Here is a 21,999-nt window from a genome sequence, read left to right as displayed (position 1 = left end):
AACTTTAGGAACTAGCTGCTAATGCTTTGCTAGAACACTGTTACTCAGATCACATGCTCTGAGGTACAGAGCACCCAAGAACGTGGTGCTTCAGTTTTGGTGACTGTTCCTTTGCACGAATTGTAGAAAAGGAAATAATTTTTTTTGATCTCCTGCTGAACAAAGAAATTAACACAGCAAAACAGAAGATCTCGGCTCTCGGCTCAACCTCTAAACTGAGGATGATTGATAGTCATGTTATAATTCGTACCAAGCTTCTTGCTTCTTGTAGCCGATTGCAGTCTATAATATTGTGCATGATGTCCTTTGAGAGCTGTGCTTGATTGATTGATTGTAATCTGTGCGTCCATGGCTAAATTGTGGGAATGGAATTCTAGCTGGGTTGTAGAGATCAAATATTATTTCACTTCATGATATGCAAATTAATGTATACCTTTTATGTAATGTGCTTTTTTTCTGGATTTCTGTTTTCATATTCTGTCTCTCCTCTTTAACATAAAAATTAAAGAGTGCTTATTTCTGTGTAAGTGAGCAAAAAAAGGGGATCAATGATTATTTCCCCCACTGTATATGTGCACATTGGAACAGTACAGTTTTTTAATCCAGCTCACTACCCTGTCAAAATATGGTAACTTCTAGCTCCAACAGATCAACATGGTGTTTCCAAAAACATAACACTATGGTTTCACTATGCAGGTTCCAGAAACAAATGGGTGACATGGATGTGTTTATCTTTTATATAAACCCTTTATACTTTTTTTCATGCAAAAAATGATCAGGAAAATTGACAAAGGGAAATGATAAACAATTTGAACTATACGCACAATCAGTAATGACATTAGCACCAAATCCAGACCTTCCTGTAGTGCAGTGAACACAATGACATCTGATACAGGGGCTATTCTAGCTGTGCGAAGACAGCATGAGAAGAACAAGTGCAAAGAACATTCGGCACATGGTAAAAGCAATCCAGTCTGATCATGCAGATTAAAAGGTCAAACTCTGCCTCAAACTTGCCTCTTTTCACTGTGTTTTTGTTGCCAGTGGTGGGTTTGCCTACTAAAATGTCCTGTCTTGTCCAAAGTGTGACAGTGGTCCTGGGATAAGCTGGCAGACTCAACACCCCTCCCCCCGCTGGCAGGGCCAGCTGTGTATTAAAATAAATCTGTGCACTTGTCCCACCCCAACACACTCGCTAGACATTACCTTATACAAAGCTAGCTCCAGCATATTCTGCTGTCTGGTGGCCTGTGATCAGATTTTAGCTTCTCCTGCTGCCCCTGGCTTCAACTCTCCAAAGCCCCCCTCCATGTTCAGCCCCACCTCTTGTGTGTTTCTGTGTACACGATCTCACATGACTCAACAAAAGCCCAACCTTGGAGCAGGGCTGTCCAGAGCATTTTTCCTAAGAGGGGAGGAGAAGACTTAGTTTGTGGAAGAGACCTGGAGTGCTGCCCTCAACTTGTCAGGCCTGATGGATTTTGGCTAAAAATAAAAGAAAGAAAGGGGCCCTCGAGATGAATGAACTCAGTAGTGCAGCACTGTTAACCAAGAAGCCACATCATGCAACATCTCCAGGTCCGTGGTGCTTAAAAAACAAGGAACGTTTGCATGGTGGCGAGAGCGCTGGATTTCACAAACAAAACAAACACAACAGCCCAAGAAGCATAGCTAATACAAGATGAACCAAGTCAGTGGGAATTCCTGAGCTCCCCTCTGTTACCCCATCCCACGCACATTCCCCTGCCACATTCTTAACAGCAGAAAAATCAGAGCAAAAAGGAGAAGATAGAAGGATCATAACTGAAACCAAAGCAGGCAAGCCTGCAGGCTTTTAACTCAGGGAGAAGCCCTGATCACTTACTACTACTACTTAACAACATTTTTCAGTTTTTATTTGTCTCAGTGCTTTGCCTGTACAGCAATGCAATGTCACCATTTACAGAACAGCTATTCACAAATGCTGCCAGTGTGCTGTAGACTGTTTTTATCAAGAGAAAACATTTAAAAATAGAGTATTAAGAGTTGGATACAACAAGGAGTTCCTGTTTGCTCTGTAGTGGGTTTACAATTAACAACCATCATTATATTAGATCTGACAAGCCTAATTAGAGGACAAACAAGCAGATAATCTCAGTTCTGACTGGATTTCTTAGCTAATTATATGCCAATCTTTAACCTTCCTTCCTCCTCCTTCTTGAAAGAGTAGTTATAAAACAGCTAAATGATCTGCAAATGGTTTATTTCAAGAGTTTTAGTCAGGATTCAGAATTTATCACCATTCAGAAACAGCACTAGAGAAGGTTACGGATGATTTTCTTAGGGCCTCTGACAGTGAACCCTATGAGAGATGATATTTCTCCCATATTAGCTTCTCTTCATTGGCTCTCTTTTAAATTCAGAGCTGAATTTAAAGTTACCAATACAATAGGCCCAGACTGCCACCAATAATACACTCAGCATTACACATGAGTGAGTTGGTAACTTTTGAAGCATTTATAAATGAATTAAACTGACACATTATATGGGTTGCTCTTCAGTATTTCTTCTATTTGCTATATGTATGACCGTGTGTAAAGCTTGTACAAGGACTGTATTGTGTTCCAGACAGACATCTGGATCCTATCAAAGACCACAAATGCAGATGCAGTGAAAGCAGTAAGTACCAACATAGGCAGATCGGGCTAATGAGTTAGTGACAGAACATTTTCAACCCGAGCAACAGATCACATCTCTCCCTCACACACACACTAACAGAGGTTCTACCTTACCTAGCCTGCCATGCTATCCCTCCCAACTCAACAAAGGAACAAAATGGCAAGAAGGGATACATGATACAGCAGGGTTAAAAATAGCCTGCTGACGGAAATAGAGCTGTATTTCATGACCCCTGCATAGTGCTCTTGGTTTACACTTTGGCTACGTTCACACTGCAGGTCTTAATGCTCAATTCCGATTTTTTGATCAAATCCGATTTTTTTGTCTGCTTGTTCACACTACAAATAAAATGTGACAGCAAACGCGCTCTAGTGTGAACCCTCAAAGCGGCCCGCATGCGCAAAAGAAGATGTCACACACAACGCGCTCTGTTTAGACCCAGACCAAACAGTATTGTTTGACTGACGGCCCTTAATATAAAGACTTGTTTCAGACTTTACGTTTCCCAATTTTGCTTTAAGTTATAAAATTATTTTGTTATTTACATATGGCCTAATAATGATCCTTATTGCTGTTTTAGAGAGGAGCGGTGCTTCAAAGGATAGTTGCAGATTTCTGTCAGAATCTGCAGATTATACTGTACAAATAAAATGTTCATGTTTCTCCAACGTTGTCTTCCCAACAGTTACGCTGGGTGGCCAGGAAGCGTTCACGATGTCTTCTCCGGCGCTGATAATTGGGGTCTGTCTTGTGTCAGTGACGTAAAAGACAGATTTAATGCGACATGACCATTCAAACAGCAGTCGCTTTCTAAAGCGTCAGATATGTATCGGATTCAGTACCACACACGAAAGTGACCTGGGTCGGATTTGAAAATATTGGATCGGGTCAAAAAAGTTGGATTTGATCCGCTTTCGCCTGCAGTGTGAACGTAGCCTTTGAGTAACTGTAGTGTGTGTCCTAAGATTTTTTTGAAACGGTTTTGCTGTTCTTATTGTTTTTTGCACCACTAGCAGAATCAAACGTTCTCACGCAGGTCAAAGCCAAGAATGCTCTGTTTTGAGGATTCAGAGCCTTATGGTATGTGAAGAATAAATGATCTGCCTGAGAAAACTGAGAACTCTACTTTCTGTTTTGAATTCCACTGCACAGCCATACTACTAAAAAAAAGAAACAATTACATCTTCACAGAAATATCCATGAGCGGAGCAGCAAATTTTCCCAGCTGTGCTTTGATACACATCACTAAAGCTTAGTAAGAAAAGGAGGGAATTCAGGAGAAAGAATGCCCAAATATCAATTGTTTTCTTGTACAATGTTACCAGTCATCTTAATTCAGAATATCTGAATGTGGTCTCTGCTCCAGGTCAGGGTATGGATGAAAAATGGTCCATGAAGAGGGAGATTAAACAGCGTTTTGCTTTTGATTCAAAAGTTGCACTACTGTTTTCTTTATAATAGTTTTTGCTCAGAAAAAGTTGCCTTTTGTTAATTTCACCATTTAAATAGGCACCATTTCTTTGTAACTGCTAAAGAGCAGCATGTATTCATACAAACTTGATTGATTCAAAGACATTCCAGGGGTATAATGGGAACAATTTCTCCCACTTGGTGTCATAAGTGCATGCTACATGCCTCAGAGTGTTAGGAACAATAGCCTCTTTCACTCGTAGTGCCAGGCTGGGGATGGGGAGGTGCATCACTGGAAGCAGACAGGGCTGTACAGTTGAGTGCAGATACTTCAGAGGGGCCTCACACAAACCCAGGCAGCAAGTTGTGGCACTTAAAGCCCAGACATGGGTCATGTGTGAATTACATGCTGGGATTAGTCCTGCTTTCTAAAACACATGCATGACAAAACTTTGTATCTGGATTAGAACTGGCTATGGCAGCTAAAATATCAATTGTTATGACATGCTTTCCCGTATTAAGGATGAACTGCATTTTAGATTTAGTGCATGGATTTTCCAAATAGTGTTGGAAGGGTCTCTGGTTGGGGTAACACGGTCAGGTTTAGAGTTAGGGTTGGAACCGTGTTGCTGCAGTTGAGGAAAAAAGCACCATCCCAATTTTACATTAGGTTAAAACCCTGTGAAATAGCACTGATGTATCCTTGAAGCTGTTTCAGCTGTAGCTCATTTTATGACACTTGACCTTTGCAAAGATTGTGCAGTTCAGTTTGTATTAGTCTTCCTCCTTTTTGCATGCTAGACATTTGGACCTACAGGGAACATGGTGGCACACATTTAGGACTTTGGAACAAATCCAGCTGAAAGGAGCGCCTTTAGTTTTAATGTAGCGAAGTAGTAAATGCACAACTGCGCCATGAACTGCTGTGACAAGTCAAAATGCCTGCTGTGAAACATCTGCTGAGTCAGAAGTGCATTGTAGAGGGGTAAGCTAATCTAATTGTGTTAGATCCAGATGTGACCTCGGCACTGTTTGTTACAGAGTAGCGTAAGGTTCAAAAGTATATATGGTACTTTTACAGTTGAGAATTGCTTTATAGTGCACGTCTCATTCAGCTAGTTAAATAAAGTGCGTTTATCCATGCCTAAGTGCTTTCTAATATTCACATAGAAACTCAAACTCTTATGGATGGATCTCGCAAGAGACTCGGGGTTCAGTATCTGACCCAAGAATATGATCGATCCACCGACCTTCCAATTGGTATATATCAGGCTACCGTGGGGAAAACACACTAACAAAACCACAATATACAGCCACCTTTTAAAAATCACTAACGATAACTTAAGCTGTCTGAAATAAAGTCACACACACACACAACAAAAGAAAAGAAAAAATCCTAAGAAAATATGTTTTTCATGTCTGTCAGTTATCTTTACTTTCTCTTTTCTGAATGCTAAGACTTCAGCCATTAGAGTACAGAATGACATTAGTAGAGGGTTAGGGTATAGCACTTTTCTATTCTTTTGAGCCACTCAGTTTTTACTAGTACTTTGCGTACCTCACATCCATGGTCAGTTTAGAATTACTGAATGACATGCATATCTTTGAACTGCAACCCAAGCTGGAGGTTGAACAAGGTTCAAACCTGGCGTGGCTTGTGTTTTTCTGCAAAGGACAGCACTAACTACTGCATCATATCTTGCAGGTAATAATGCCTCAGTGGCTGGAATTTGTAAAAAAAAAAAAAGATTTATCCAGCATTGCCTCATTCACCCAGTCATACAGAGTGATGGCTGTGAACTACCACCCAATTTGGCGGTATTTCGATATAGGACGTAGTTTGGGGTTAGGTATGTTGCGCTATAGAAACATAAGGAAGCAGTACTAAGGATACAGAGTACACTTATTTTAGCTAGATTTTCATCGTCAAATGATTTACAGCAGGAGGTCCAGGCCAGGGAAGCATGTCACTGCTGCCAAAAGTAAAAGTATTCTCAGGGTGTGAAACAGATGCCAGAGCTCCACGTGGTCTGGGCTGAGCCCTCTGACAGTCTGTACTATTACTATAGCAGCTTTAATGCCACCATTTACACTAACCAATGACACTCAAAGAACACCTTTGCATTTGCTTGAAGATTGTGAAGAAAAACTGGCATAATTGTTCCGTCTTTATGTTCATACGCAAAGCACGTGAGAGCTGCAACATGTCACTTCAGAGTTACCGTTTCCCTTCTAACAAGCATGTATTGAGAGGGAAATTGGACATAAATCAAATTTGCGAGAACAAGGTTAAAGTAGAGGTTTCTTTGACTTATTTTATAACCGGAGTGATCATAACGATCGTTGAAAGACCGACTCCAGCACAGGAGAAAAAGTTGGATTAATTATCACTAAATATTAAATCTTCTACAGCTGCTACTCTACCACCTGCAAAGGAAGTCAGAGAAGGAAGCTGCATTTCCTTTGCAATAGTTTGTTATAAATGGAAATATGAACATTGTAAAGAATTTATTAGTTTTGAACCGTGTGGTTTTCTTGTTTGAGAACGTCAAGGCAGTTCGTAAGCCTTTCTGAATGGTCTGATTTAAAGCAAGGTTTTCGGTTTTTGAGTCCAAAAACTCTGTGTTCAAGGGCTAGACGTATGTTTGTGTTGTGTTTCTTTTTGCTTTTGAGACTCTAAATGATCTATTGAATATAAAAAAGGTAGGAAGTAAACATAAACAACTACAAAACAGCTCCGCCTGAAGTTTTGTTTTTGTGTGTATCACTATGACAAATGTTTGCCTCGGCTTCAGCAGCTTAACCACAACAGGAAAAAACAGCCTTCCTGCCAGCAGAAAATCATGTTTTGACATATAAAACCAAAAGGTGAGCGTGTATGGTAACAGTTCTACTTACAAAATTGTCCTTCATCTTCTTTGGCTGATTAGTGATCATTTATCCACGAGCAGCAGACGGACACATCTACATCACTATCAGTTAGAAAGGTGCGAGGTCAGAGAGATGATTGGCAGGTTGGTGGAGCGTGGGGAGGGCGTCCCTGCAGCATGAAGACAGACCCTCCTATCATCCACAATTACTCATTTTTTCTTTCTACGCAAACATGTGCACCATTGTCACGTCACACACACTTCGGATACAAAGATTACAGAAACAGAGACTATTCACAAAATGTTGGACACAATGGCACATTTACAAGAAAGCCTTTTTTAGAATGTTGCAAAAAAAAAAAACTGTTTTAATACGAGAGAAAAATTCAAGAGAAGTCAAGAAATCTGTTAATTAAGCACAAGTTTAGTTTTTCAGGATTTATAATAATAAACAAAATTTATTGCAAAAATCAAAGTAAAAGAAAGCGTACCCTTACAAATTAAACCACAAACAGGAAAACCTTTAGATGATGAACAAATGAACTTTTGATTTTTCCTTTCATTACTATTTGGGCAAAGCGCTTAACCCTATAATCCCCTTTGTATCATATTTGATACATGAATTTCTGAGACCTCTATCTCATCAGCGTGATAAATACTTGCCATAATTCCAAAATGTTATGGACAAAACTTTTTTTTTTTGTCTAAAATTAACATTGTTGTTAACAAAAAGTTGCTAAAACAGCCAATGTATCAAAAGCGATACAAAAAATATAAAATAAATATATAACAAAAATATATCATACACAACATGATATAGCAAAAATTTTGTGGATTTTGTTATAAGGGTTAACAAAATCTAAGTTCCCCAAAATCTGAATTTTCTGGCTATTTTTTGATGGGTTGGGTCTCACAGGGCAAAGTACACAAACAAATCATATATTACTTTTTTTTTTTGCCTGACTGATGTAAAACCTCGGTTATGTAAACTACATGAAATCCCTATTTTACTAATGCTGAGAAAATAATAGCAGCTCACAGATTTTTTTTTTTTTAAAGTAAGCAGTTTCCTCAAATATTTAATAATTAATTAAAGTATATGGATTTTCAGCCTTTGGTTTGGCTATTTAATAATCACTCCAGGTTTTATGTTTGTTCTGCTCTTGCCGTGCTTTCATTTGTGCCAGGAAAAAAAACATCTTTAAGAAGAGTCTTTCAGCTCTTCATCATGCTGCGCAAATTCAGTAAAATTGCAAAATTTCACCCCTTTTGCCAACAGGTAGATAATAATCTGCATGACAAATACTGCAAAAATTGGTTCACCCCCATTTCCACAATACATGTTTTACAATGTTTAAAATTAAAAAAAAATCTTGATTCAGAATTTTCTGTTTTGCTTCACATCATTAAAACAGTACGTTTGTTTTTATACTGCAGTGGTTTTATGTCACCAGCACAGCAATTTTATATTGCATCCTTCATTATTTCATTATTTTATCTGGTTTTACTATTAAACATTTCATATTATATAATTTCATTTAACAAACACTAATTCCTATTGCTTTTTAATTTTAATAAAATAATACAACTGTACTGATAGTAAAACTACTCATTAGCTGCAATCACATATAATAGTTCTGAGATCTTCGAATAACGTGCCAAATCGAGCAAACCCTGGCCAACTGATGGGAAGAAGAGGATTTCTGACTCTTTGATGATGTCACATTACAAACTAACCAGAGTCACATTGCTGCCATCACACAGCTGCTAAAACCCACTGGCTGTGTTAAATGGTAATGTCCTGGCTGTAAGAGTTAAAGGCACCGTGCCTGTGAAATTTTTCACTTTCACGTTCACATCAATTGAGAAAACTTTTTTTCTTAGCTTGGCCAAGTGTGTTTGTCACATAAATATGATAATGATTGTGCACAGAGCAGAGAACGAGAGATTAGCCAATTTGTTACTATAATCCATCTAAATTGCTAACTGCTGTACAGCCTTTCATTCAGCTGCTCTCACTATCCCACAGTTACTCTGTCCTCTACTTTTGTTTCTCAGACATCTTCTCTGCTTTTCATGGGAAAATCTATGTAACTTTAAAAACGTGCAGCACCGTCTCCATTAGGGCTCCCCTGAGTTTTGCCTCTCACTTAACCTCTGAAAATCTGGAAAGAAACATCTGCAGAACTGAAAAGCCGCCAGAATGTCATTTAATTTATATTATTATTCTCTAGTCATTGCGTAAAATAATGATATTCAATAAAGACAAAAGGACTGAACATCTGACCAGGATTAGTCAGGAGAAGACACAGGAGCACCAAAGAAAATATGTCAATATTAAATTAGACTAAAAATTTAAGTAACACACGAACACGCAGCATTTCACATAAATGTGTGCAACTAGAAGATGGCACAAAGTGTTGACCAACTCAATTAAAAAAGTTTTTAAAAATCATCATTTACAGTAATTTAATAAAAATAGAAAGAGAACAGCATATACTGTTGATATGCTCAACAAATTAATGCTAAAAAAATATATAAATTAAAAACTAAAAAATTTAAAAATCCTTATTAACGAACTCATACTGAACTCATATTTTCACCTGTCAGGAGTAAAAAGGAACCTTTGCGCTGCGCAGAAACAGTCATTTGATTCATATTGCTATATACATCGATATTACCTGTAAAAGGAATTACAGTGAATTTTTTTTTACACCAAAAAGCCCTAGGCACATAGACACTCACACGTATGTCGCACACAATCAAGCTGGTATGGTTGCTTCAAAACTGCATGACTGCAAGAAACCAGTCAAGACAAATTTATGTGACGTCTGACCATCGAAATGAACTCTTTCCAGTAACAGTGGAACATATTCTTATTAAGAATAACATCCATTTTTTTAATCTGTGGGGAAGCATTTAATGTGTGTTGTGTTGTGTTGACATGCTGATGAACTGTGTTGATGATGATGATGATGATGACAAGATGATGTTGTGTTGTGACTCAACCGTGGAACAGCTCTGCCTGGCTGACCTTTTGCCATCTGTCCTTAATGACAGAGTCTGGCTGGTGGACTGCAGGTAGGAGCATGTGACTGCTGCAGGTATACAGCTGGTGCCTGCTTACTCACTGTAGACCATGGGGAGACACAAGTGGACAACCACTGAACTGACCGTGAACTCAAATCATACCCACTTCTGGTTTCCCTTGCTGGTTTACAATTAATTTGGGTCATTGATGCTGAGGCTTGGAGAACAGACTAACCAGAGCTTATACTCGTGTGGAAATTTTTTTTTTTTGCCATTATTTAACTTTTCTGGATGTCGCATAGACTATTTTTTAGACTATTTTTTTTTTTTTAACTTTTCAACAACGAGGAACGGCAGACTATCAGATGTCGACATCCGCTTACGTTGAGGTCATTTCCTCTAGTTACCCTGGATTATATTGTGTCACAAGTAGGGAGTGATAATGATTTTTGCATTGTTTTTTTTTTTTTATTACAAAATCAGAACAGTTAGTAAACAAAAGAAATTTTAGCATGTTTTCTTATTTTCTCAGACTCCACCAGGTTTGCTTTGCATGATTCATAGTTGTAAATCATCCTTTATCTTACACTGGGCTTTGGTGCAGCCCTGCATTTCATCCCCAGTCTAAAACAAATTATTTTACCACCTCTGATATTAATGTAATTAACCTTTCAAGCCAAAGAAATTTGGGTTGAAACGTTCTTCAGACTAGCTTGTAGAGACTCATAAAGAGAAAGTCAGAACAGCAGGTGGGTGGGGCTGCTGTGCCTGAGATGATTCATTTTTGGGATGTCGGTGCTCTATGACATCACACGTGTTTAAAAACTTGGTAAAGAATATTGAAAACTGAGTTTTTGACTTATATACCATATTTTTAAATGTTGACCCTTTTAAGATGAACAATCAGTATTATAACAGAATGTATATGACAATACACTAGGAAAGGAACAAGAAGAAGAACTATCCAGTTTAACCTAAATCAAACCTAACCTTACTAACATCATAAGTTTGTATGTGTTGTAGCTTGGCTGCCCTGTGAAATGAGCACATCTCTAAAATGAACCCATAACAAAAACATTTAATCTTTCTGGTTATCGGAAAAAGGTAAAAATCAACACATTTCGACTTGTAAAGCTACGAGTAACTCAAAGCTGTCAGACAAATACTATATTGTAAAAAAAAAGTGCATAATACATAAAAATGAAAAACTACCTACATCTTCTACTTGTTGTTGTTATTACTGTAATTTCTAGCTCTCTTCCATGGTGTGTCTTTTGTCCTGTCTTCCTTCCCTTGACCCCAAACGGCTGCGGCAGATGGCTACCCTTTCCTGAACCTGGTTCTGTTCTGAGGGAATTTCCTGTTAAATGGGAATTCTTCCTTCTCACTCTCGCCAAGCACTTGCTCGTAGGGGGTCATCTGATTGTTGGTGCGTCTCTGGTGCTATAAATATAAATAAATAAACTGGAGTAAAAGAACTCAATTACTTTATTATTAGTGGAAGCAGCGTCCATAGGGTGAACATCACGTTTTCAGTTTCATCATGTCAATTTTCAGGTTTCTCTCGCTGTATAATTTCATCTTTCTCTTTTTTCGCCTCCCTTTTATGATTAGAAAAAAAGTCAGCCATGACTGCCTGCTATTAACTGAAAAAAAAAGGCCAAGAGCAGCAAATTGTGCTGATCTTGTTGTAACCTCATGGTTTTTACAGTGCTGCGCAGGGGTTTGATGCAGGAAGTGGGCACATTACTGCACTTCCACGCCCACAGCAGCCCCATTCCCTCCCTCCATTACACCAACCCCCCTCCTAACCACCTGTGCTGGTCTCACAGGATGAACCCCCCTCACCCCTAAAGCCTTCTTTCCTCCGCAACACAAACTCCTTTACAGCTGCACGTCTTTGCCAAACCACATACTGAATGTGCTCTGTTGTTTTACACTCCACTGCTTCAACAACATCAGTGAAGATTTGGTTTACTGTAAACTGTCTCCAAGTGCAAGCGAGCACTCGTTAAAAGATTGGGCTCCTCCCAAACTCATCTTCTTCTAGAATTTTCTATACAGACGTCTGCTTCAAAGATACCGAAGTTCATCAACAATATTTTTTGTACAAAAGAAATTCAGTGTACGGGGATTACCCATCATATTGGGATCATAATTTCAGGAAAGATATTTTTTGCTATATTTCTTTTGATATGTCAGTATTCTATTCTGTGAGTAGCTGAATAAAATAATTTTGGCAATATAGATTATCCAATTAACCTATCCCCACAAGCTGCATGTCTTTGGACGGTGGGAGGAAGCCAGAGTACCCGGAGGGAACCCACGCAAACACGGGGAGACCATGCAAACTCCACACAGAAAGACCCCGGCCTGATGGTGGAATTGAACTCAGGACCCTCTTGCTGTGCGGCAACAGTGCTAACCACCGTGCTGCCACCTCTTAAATTTACATTTTGATATAATTCAGTTCACTTTTATTCATACAGGATCAAATCACAATAACAGTTGCGTTGAGTCGCTTTATATTGTAAGGTCAAGACCACTATAATAAAGTATTAGACTAATACACACAGAATCCTTAAACTATACATAATCATTTAACCATATATCCATTATATTGGCAGAAATTTTCAACGATATTTTCTGTGTTGTTACATCGTTGCATTTAGGTGAAATGACAGTTATTTTATATTGTGCTTTGTGCCAAATTAATATTATTCGTGAAGATATATATTAATTATTGAACTGAATTGAACTATATTGCCAACACAGGAATCATTTACATGCTTGAATACAGCCTAAGGTCCTATTGGTTGGTTTATCATCTAACAAATGGCTGTTAGATATGTTTTAATAACATATTAATGTTGCAGTCCTGAGTATTTATCAGGAACTAGTTTAATGTTACACCAATAACTGGGCAGAAGGAAGAAGGCAGGGTTGCAGCAGCACTGGCGAGCTTTTCAATGTGTAACCTGTGATGTCAGCGTGTGGAATAAAAGGGTGCTACACAGAACTAAATGACCTCAGGCTTCAGAGAAAAAAAGCACACAGCAGCGTTCTTCTTCTAACGCGGGAGCACGAATAACCAGCCAAAACCAACACGTCTCATTGAGACATCCTTATATTTCTAACCACAAATGTTTGTGGTCAACAGCCAATATCAAATTCAGGAGTGTAGAAGAACCTTTATAGCTGGAAAAAGAATGAGTTAACTCTCATTGTGCAGACTGATTCTTTTCTACTATACATAAAATTACTGGATTGATAAAATAAGTATAATTAATTATAATTAACTAGTTTTTTTTTTCTGTTAGCCGCTATGTTAACTATTTAGCAGTTCAGCTCAATATCTTAATTTGGTGGAATATTTACTGATGATAAATTTCATAGTTTCAGGCTTAATTAAGTGAGCCTTTGCAAGATTTAAAGCTTTCCTTTCCCTGATATACTTATAACGAAGCTCCCATTTGACGTGTTTTCATTGTGTGAATCATTAATATCTGTTGAAAAAGTATATTTTTATGAATTTACAAGATATAATAATTAGTAAGAAATGTTAAGAAAAGTTTATTTGGTTGATTGTGTACTTATAGAGCCATTCTGGATCTTTACTCCACATTGTAAATAAATTATGGACCTTTTGTGGTTTAAAAACGTAATTTTAAAGCTTATTGCCAAATCGAAAAACAAAATCCGTATGCTAATAAACATCAGGGGAACAAAACAGAAATTAGGTAAAATAGTTTTGTCAACCAGAAATATAGGCTGGGACAGCGAAAGTGTAATCATCAGATCTGCCATGAAGAACATCCTGATGAGTCAAAAGAAAACAGCAAAGACAACGTATATATATACTGAATATATACACTTCACATGTGACTCAGCAGCTCCAGAGAGCAACCAGAAGACTACTTCTGTGCTTCAGTGTTCCCCGGGAGGACTACGAGGGGGCCTAACCCCAGAGAAATTCTCTGTCTACGCTGCCTCATTTTCACCACAAAGTGCTCTAATGTGATATGGTATGCATAGCATTTCTATGGTGGCAGCAGGGGGATGGGCTCTGGGGACCACACAGACAACAGTCCTTACTAAGAATAACCCAAGCAATGCTGAGAAAATCCAGCATTCTTATATGGAGGAGCTGTCCAAGCTGGAAGCATCCATATAGGCTCTGTTATCGTCACCGTGGTGAATATCCAGACGCTGCAAAAGCACTGGATGAGGCTCTCTAGCCGCCATTTTGCCAGTTGGCCCAGGGGAAGAAACACTGTAGCGCACATGTCATTCACATTTAGTGATGCTTGGAAAAAATAAAACAAAGACCACACACAAGTCAGTGGAATTGAAAAACAGCGTGCAAAAGCTTCATCAAAGAGCTTGTTTAAATGTGGAGGCGTGTGTTTCACATGTGCGTAAATGAGAATGCGTCAACTGTAACACATAGCTATTTTTATCAAACTATAGGCGCACTCGTAAGTCAAGTCTCTACATGAGAGCAACAAAATGAGACTTCTTTTCCACAAGAAAAGGAAAAAAGGAATATTATTTAATAAAATCTACAAAGAAAATTTGAGAATTTCCATTAAATATAAAAGGAAAAAGCTGAAAGAAACCTGCAACTAAAATGTCTGTTTCCCTCCCCCCAGAATTTGCTACACATCCTTGTGGTTTTGAATGGTTTTATGAAACTATTTGATATTTGAAACAACTGCTAAGTTATTTTAGGAATCAAGATGTGAATGAAGCTAAGTTTATGTAAGTGTTACGTCCCTCTGCAACCCGTATTCTCTTAAGGTTGCCTGGGCTTCACTGCTAATTAACCATATTTGGTAAGGTGTGGATAAAGGCAAGACTGAGGGTCACTCTACAGAGACTCACACCAGTTTTGTCTTTTTGGGGTACCAGTTGTTTTAGCTAAGTTATGATGTCATTTAGAATAAAACTACACTTCTTGAAACTCTAATGTCAGTTTCTTGTTGCTTCTGAGCTGAGTCATAATGTAAATGGGCGTCTGGGGCGTAACTGTAAATTTTGTCTCATATTCTCAATTTATGTTTAAACTTGTGACAGATAATGGAACACATGTACGTGAGAGAGCTGAAAAAGTCAAACTGTGACAAGAAAATAAGATTGAACAATTTCCAATTTACAGTTTTACAAAACTCTTTAACTGATCAATGGTGAAATCAGACTTTTAAGGAAAGGTTAATGGGTTTAAATCTAGGTTTTTTATTTATTTATTTTCTCAGATTGGTTTCTGAGATTTAAGATTTCCAGAATTAGGTTAACGTGAAAATTAAACTTTAAATATGGTAAATGGTAAATGGCCTGTATTTATATAGCGCTTTTACTAGTCCCTAAGGACCCCAAAGCGCTTTACATATCCAGTCATCCACCCATTCACACACACATTCACACACTGGTGATGGCAAGCTACAGTGTAGCCACAGCCACCCTGGGGCGCACTGACAGAGGCGAGGCTGCCGGACACTGGCACCACCGGGCCCTCTGACCACCACCAGTAGGCAACGGGTGAAGTGTCTTGCCCAAGGACACAACAACAGAGACTTTCCAAGCCGGGGCTCGAACCAGCAACCTTCCGATTACAAGGCGAACTCCCAACTCTTGAGCCACGATCGCCCTTATGAGTTCAAATATGATTATAATTTGAACTCATGCCACTCATGCCACTTTAATCAGTTCTTACAAATGCAGATAACACATACAGTACTAGTTAAATGTCTGAAGACTCATTCATTGATATGAGTGCATGACTGTGTCCAAACTTCTGACTGGTACTGTTTAACGGATGAATTATAAATATACTTGGACTTCTTTGTTGGGAAATGTCTTTTAACAGAAATCAGAAAACTTTACTATATTACAACCATTTTACTACACTGAGGCTAAGTTTCCTCCCTTGTTCAGAGCACTTCAAGGTTTTCTCTAAAGCAGCTTTCAGCCTCGTTCTGATGAGTCAACTGTGCCAACAGTAACAGTGCTGCAATAATCTAATATAAACAGGTTACGCTAAATGATTTCTTTTTGTTTACTGAATGCTACTTTACATTCTTCTAAACACCAAACCTCCCTCCTTTCCCTTCACTGAATTGAGTTTTCATTCACAGCTCAGAAGGTGAAGTCCTCCACTCAGGGAAGAAGTCATCAAATAGGTGGGTCATTTACATGTCTCCATCGTTTCTAACAGGCACACAAAGGCACAAACACAAACACAAACAATCAGAAATTTGACTGTGGTGGTTTAGTTTTGCTAGCTTCTTGGCAAGAGTCAAACACACACAGACAGGCCCTGACTCTGCAGCCGCAGACTGATGGCAGCTGGGGCTGGGTGTATAATGCAATCTGATTTCACACAAGTGATGAGAACACCAGTGCACATCACTACTGAGAAAAGTGGGAAAAGAGAAGAAGAATGAGCAGCCATGACATGACACGGGGAAAGAAGGGATCACAACAGGGAGAAAAGGAGAAGGAAACAATAGCTTTTGCTGTAATGTACAGAATCTGAGATTTCTCCAAGCAGTGCTTCTCCAGCTATGCCATCACTGGCAGATGCCCAATCACCTGCCTTTGAGAGTGCAATAGCAACATCTTTTTTTTTTCCTAGCCAAGGCAGTGACTTGGGATATTCAACTGAGCCGGTCAGGGGTACTCAGATACCCTTAGTGATGCAAAGAAGACTTTAAAGATGCAAAGAGAGGAGAGATGGGACCTGCTGCATACACTATCTGCTTTTTTCTTCACATAAATCAGAAATAATAGACCTTAAAAGGCTGCTGATATTGTGAATTTGATCACTTCATGTTGTCCTACTCCAGCTGAAATTTCATGAATCAATAACCCACCAGTACTTGGTTCATTTGGAACACAAGCACCTTCTCCAGTCATTTCTTTCCAGTCATTTTTTAATTAGCTGAATAGCAGGATGATTACATGTGGCTCAGCAGAAACAATGAGGAGCTAGCCCTGGATGTTTTAGACTGTTTTAGTCTTCAGGATCCCTTCATGGTCACATGACAGGAACTTGTTGTTATTCGGAATTTTAGCTGTCGAAGACAATCCTGAGGGACTCGAGCAGATCCCCAGAACAGCATTGTTCACAGTGAGAGTGTGTGAATGTGTGTGTGAATGGGTGAATGACTGAATGTAGTGTGAAGCGCTTTGGGGTCCTATGGACTAGAAAAGCGCTATACAAATGCAGGCCATTTACAAATGCAGGCCATGAGATGTTCTGATATAATACCAGTGAGATGGTCCTATGTATTTTTAAACAGATTTCAGAAGGGCCTTCTTCATTTTTCATTTGGATGCACATAGAGATAAAAAAATAAAAAATAGAAAGTATTTAAAAGTCCAAAATAAATCTGGAAGCTTTAAGCAAAGCACAAAAATTCAAAAATCTAGCCATTTGGGGGTTATGGCAAACTAATTCAACTATTCAATTAAACATTTACAATGGTTTAACATCATGATACCAATGTCCTTCTGTTTGCTTTGTTTTTGCTTTTGTTATTATTTATTTCCTATTTCCTATTTAGTGCCATGGAAAGGAAGGGATCTTAATATAAAAATAAACTATTTACCCTTTGACATCTGAATATTCCTAATCCTAACCCCAAAGCACCTGCCATTGTAGTGAGCTGACTGTCCATAGGTAATATGCAGAGCTTTTAATAACCCACGTCTATACACTGTGCTGTAGTTGTGCACTGTCAGTAGTGGGAAATACCTGGAACACAACTTTTCAGTCAGTCAGAAATCTACCTACATGTCATGTAGCATTATCAACATGAGGCTGTATGCTGTTGACTTTTTAAAGAGGCTGTACACAAGTGTGTCTCCTTTTTTGGGCTCAAACACAGAATTAGGTTTAGGTTTAGGTATCATCAGTGATGTCATTGTCCTCACAATGTTCTTTCAGCTCTTAATCACACTCTGAACAATTAAGAAGTACTGCATTGTGATGACATTAGCCCCATCTAACCACTATTTATTCTACAGACTCTTTTCAGTCCTTTTGGATTGAATACAAAATTTGACGGAAACAAGGAATACAATAAAACAAGTAACAATTGATCATAAATTACATCTCATCGCATTACAGAAAACATATTACTGAACATATGTACTTTTTGTTCCTATTACAGATGTATTATATCATATAATAGCAACCCTGAATAAACAGAAGAAGATGGATGGATTTTATATATTACTTGCACATTAAAATAGGTAGAAACAAGGCTTGCGGTTACAAGCTACAGCCTGTGCACTGGTTTGACTTTCAAGCTGCAGGTTTTTGGGGTAATTAAGGAGGCAGAAGAGAGAGGGAAATTCAAAACGTGATGCAATAACTGTGCAACAATTCAATATTCCTGTTTTACTGTTGTCTGTGGGAATTACAGTGTGACAAGACAATTCAAATTTTGTGTAGTGATGCTGCCAAAATTAGAAGAGAGTTTAATAAAGAAACAAACAAGATATGGTAGTTTTTCATTGCAGTCATTATTGTTGGGTTTTGTAAGGCTGCAGATAATTGATAAGCATTATTGTAATCTTCCAGGTCTATTGTGACTGTACTACTGCTCTGATCTGTTACGGACACCTAGTGTAAGTATATTTGTATATATTGCAAATAAATTGATGCTTATGCAGTGCAACTTATTAGCTGTGGTAAAACTCGTCTGGGCAGTTACTATGAATCATTACATAAATGTAAGTTGTTTTTGGGACATAAAAACTACAAATATAGAATCACAAGCAGAATATAATAATAATAATACCGGTAATAATAATACCGGTAATAATAATAATAATAATAATAATAATAATAATAATAATAATAATAATAATAATGGCTTTAAAACTTTGCAAACACTGCCCCATCATAAGGTTTTAAAAAGCTATTTCACCATCTCTGCTGTTGTGCAATTTTCCTCTAGATTTCATTCAAGGATCTTGAATTCTTTGGTTCTTATAAAGTCTGTAGTGTTTTCTGAATGCAGAGTCACTGGTTTGCTTAGGCTGCTGCCCCCGCGACCCGGCCTCGGATAAAGCGGATGAAGATGGATGGATGGATGGTTTACACATATCATTCCACATGGTAAGAACACGAGACTAAACGCTGGTCAGAGAACAGACCAGCTGGAACTGAAAATCTTCTTGCTGTTAATGATTGTTGAGTGATGTAATAAAGAGATTTCTCAGTAGTGATCTATTAAACTGATCGTGCTTACAATAAAATGTGACACGCAATTATGAAAGTATTATTTTTATGCGATTCGCGTGTCTTGTTTATACTAATGAGCAAAGAAACCAAAGCTTGACGTAAGCTGACAAAGTCACTATGAGGTTTACAGTATGGACTCCACCCCCTCTCCTCCTCACAGTACACAGAGGACTGCCATGCCTGGGAAAAGAAAGGCAGGGGGCTACTGTAGAGAACAAAGGGTTCCGTGCGTAAAACTGCGCATGAGTGCCACTGCCGTGCACGCGTCGCCAAAGCAGCGCGTTGTCTGTGAAAATGTGAGTTCACGTCAGCTGCCTTTACACCACCAGTGAGATCCTATTAGCTCCTATTACCCATGCACCTGCTCTCGGCACAGCTTAAACCCATCCCTGTGGCGGCTGCGTGGAGTCAAGGCGTTTCGGGCGTTTCAAAAGAATGCGCGACGCATCATGACAAAGGTTCTTGATCATGATGATGGAGGATCCATCCATGATGCTGCGATCGTTCCGCCGTTTGCTTTGCATCAGCACTATCAGACAAAGAGGATGGTATGCTTCCTCGAAATGCTGCATCACCGCATTTATAGCAGCATCACTCCGCTCCCTTATGATTCCAGGCCCCTCCGTTGCCGAGGCAAACACATGGCCATCAAACAATAGTCATGACGAAACAAACACTATTAAGAAAAAGCCCTGCCTGCCTGCACACTCTGCACACACGCGTCTCTTTAACGACAGAGGGAAACAATGCAAACGCGAGTGCCTGCAGCCACCGATATGAAGCCAACTAATCTTACTGTAAACACAAACGAAGCACATTCTCATAAATCTTTTAAAGGTCGTAATGCATGGCAGCACGTGAAACTACACCTTAAAAATGCCCCTTTTTATCCACTGAGGTGCATCTCAGCACATTACTGACTCAAGATTGACTAAAACGCGATTGCAGCATCTCCTCACATGACAATGCAGCTCCGCGCACAAGGGTGCAGTTTGATTTAAAAATGCCTATTTTATATTCTCGAATATGATGGCAGACTAAGAAATATATATATATAATAATGAAATATGGGTTTAACGTCAAACGAGGGATTGACTGTTATAATGTGGATTAATGATAAGGTGTGCTTATTTCAGTTCAGTTTATTTTATTTATATAGCGCCAAATCACAACGCCCAATGGGCTTTATATTTTAAGGTAAAGACCCTACAGTAATACAATGATTTCACACAGAGTGAAATAAACTGGAATAGCGGTAGTAACAGTTCTAATGAGCTCCACATGAACTAGATGCACACGTATTGAACGAGGAAGGTGTTTAATGACTCTGCATGTGGCAGCTCATCCTGACGGATCACCATCGACTACTTTACCATATTGGATAAAAAAACAAAAACAAAAACAAAAAAACAACAGTACAGAGGAGCACACAGAGAGCGGTGACTCAAAGCATAACAGGATGCGGTACAGAGTTGTGTTTCACTCCTGAACCCGCGTTCACACCCCATCACATTACAGGCTTCAATATTCGTACCACGCGCCAGGCTTTCAAGATTCATGCGTGCGGTTCTGCTTTTTTCCCCTATAAAGTCGATTTTTTTATGCATCTCAGCAGGGGGCTCTGTTGGTAGTAGCCCACTACCACTGCGTCACTTATGCAAGTTTGCGTCTCGGTTATGAGAGCATCAACAATAGACCGAGATTGAAAGCTAACAAAAAGAACAGCTAGAGAGCGAGAAAAGGAGAGAGAGAGAGCGAGAGAGAGAGAGTGGTCAGAGAGGAAAAAGACGTGCACGCCAGCTCACCTTTTCCGTCCTATTCTGCTCGTACTCCAGCCCTTTTGTCCGTTTCCCACAAGTTCTTTCACATGATGACTCGGTTTGCCGTTTCCTCAAACCCTCCTGATTGCAGATGGATGACTTCTCTCGCTGCCGCAAATCGGTTCTTTGTCACTTACAAGAATGTTTATTTAAAACACACACACAGACAGACACACACGCTACAGTGTCTGTGATTTTACGATTTGTTGTGTACGTGTGCGCGCGCGCGTGTGTGCGTGTTGATCCTGCACGGCGTGCCGCTCCTTCTCTGCTGTTTGTTACACTCGACTGGAACGCCTACTCTCAGTCGCTACATTGTTGACATTCGCCCGCTGACGTCACTCATCCTCTCATTCACAACATCGTTAGTGCGACGCGGCGTTGCGTTGAAGCCGGCGGGAAGCGGGTGCGTAGTCCTTCGAAAGTGCGCAACGGAGCTTGGAGAATCGCACTATTCTGACTTTCTAGCTCAAATCCCTCCCCCTCGGCTTTCTGGACTCCCTCCCTCCCTCCCTTGCACACCATGCTTTCTCCTGGTCCTCCCTCCCCCCTCTCGTGAATGCAGCGGGAAAATTACGATTAATGATGACACAAGGCATTTTTTTTCGCATGTGAGAACAATTAAAGGGGATGTTTAGCTGACTTATTTTCCGATCGCATTAAAAGCCTGATAAGGGAACACTGAAACCTATCTATTTTCTTTTCAAGTGTGGGAACTATTTTCTTTAATGTTTTTATTATTCACACGCTCCTCTACCATTTCTATTTATTAATGTGTTTTACTGAACTCATTACCTGATACACATTTGCAAAAAAGAATAATTAATAGTTTCAGCTCCCAACTTCTACGTAATTAACAACACAAACGTCAGTGTATCAGAAAATATACTTAAAAGTACCCAAAGTAAAAATAATCATTAGGCAGATTCAGCCTTTTCAGAATCACATATTTATCTAT

The 21,999-nt window shown here is 39.1% G+C and overlaps 1 protein-coding gene across 3 annotated transcripts in view; it reads right to left on the bottom strand.

Annotated features, from left to right (window-relative positions):
* The window catches only part of bach2b (BTB and CNC homology 1, basic leucine zipper transcription factor 2b), a 96,281-nt gene extending 74,825 nt beyond the window's left edge, over positions 1–21,456 (bottom strand). The window contains exons 1-2 of one of the 3 annotated variants that reach the window (XM_005942112.3): positions 21,027–21,456; positions 6,967–7,108 (exon numbers count right to left, since the gene is read on the bottom strand). In XM_005942112.3, the coding sequence (XP_005942174.1) occupies positions 6,967–7,005 (39 nt within the window). In that variant the 5' untranslated portion in view covers positions 7,006–7,108; positions 21,027–21,456. Of the gene's footprint in view, positions 1–6,966; positions 12,290–21,026 lie in introns of those variants that run through there. The other 2 variants (XM_005942113.3, XM_042228300.1) reach the window with 2 other exon arrangements.
* Between the last annotated feature and the right edge of the window lie 543 nt (positions 21,457–21,999).

This window comes from Haplochromis burtoni, unplaced genomic scaffold (genome assembly GCF_018398535.1).
Source record: "Haplochromis burtoni strain Fernald_Lab_line unplaced genomic scaffold, NCSU_Asbu1 Contig_317, whole genome shotgun sequence".
Taxonomy (NCBI): domain Eukaryota; kingdom Metazoa; phylum Chordata; class Actinopteri; order Cichliformes; family Cichlidae; genus Haplochromis; species Haplochromis burtoni.
The sequence above is the reverse complement of the archived record's forward strand: the minus strand, read 5'-3'. Positions and strand labels throughout refer to the sequence as shown.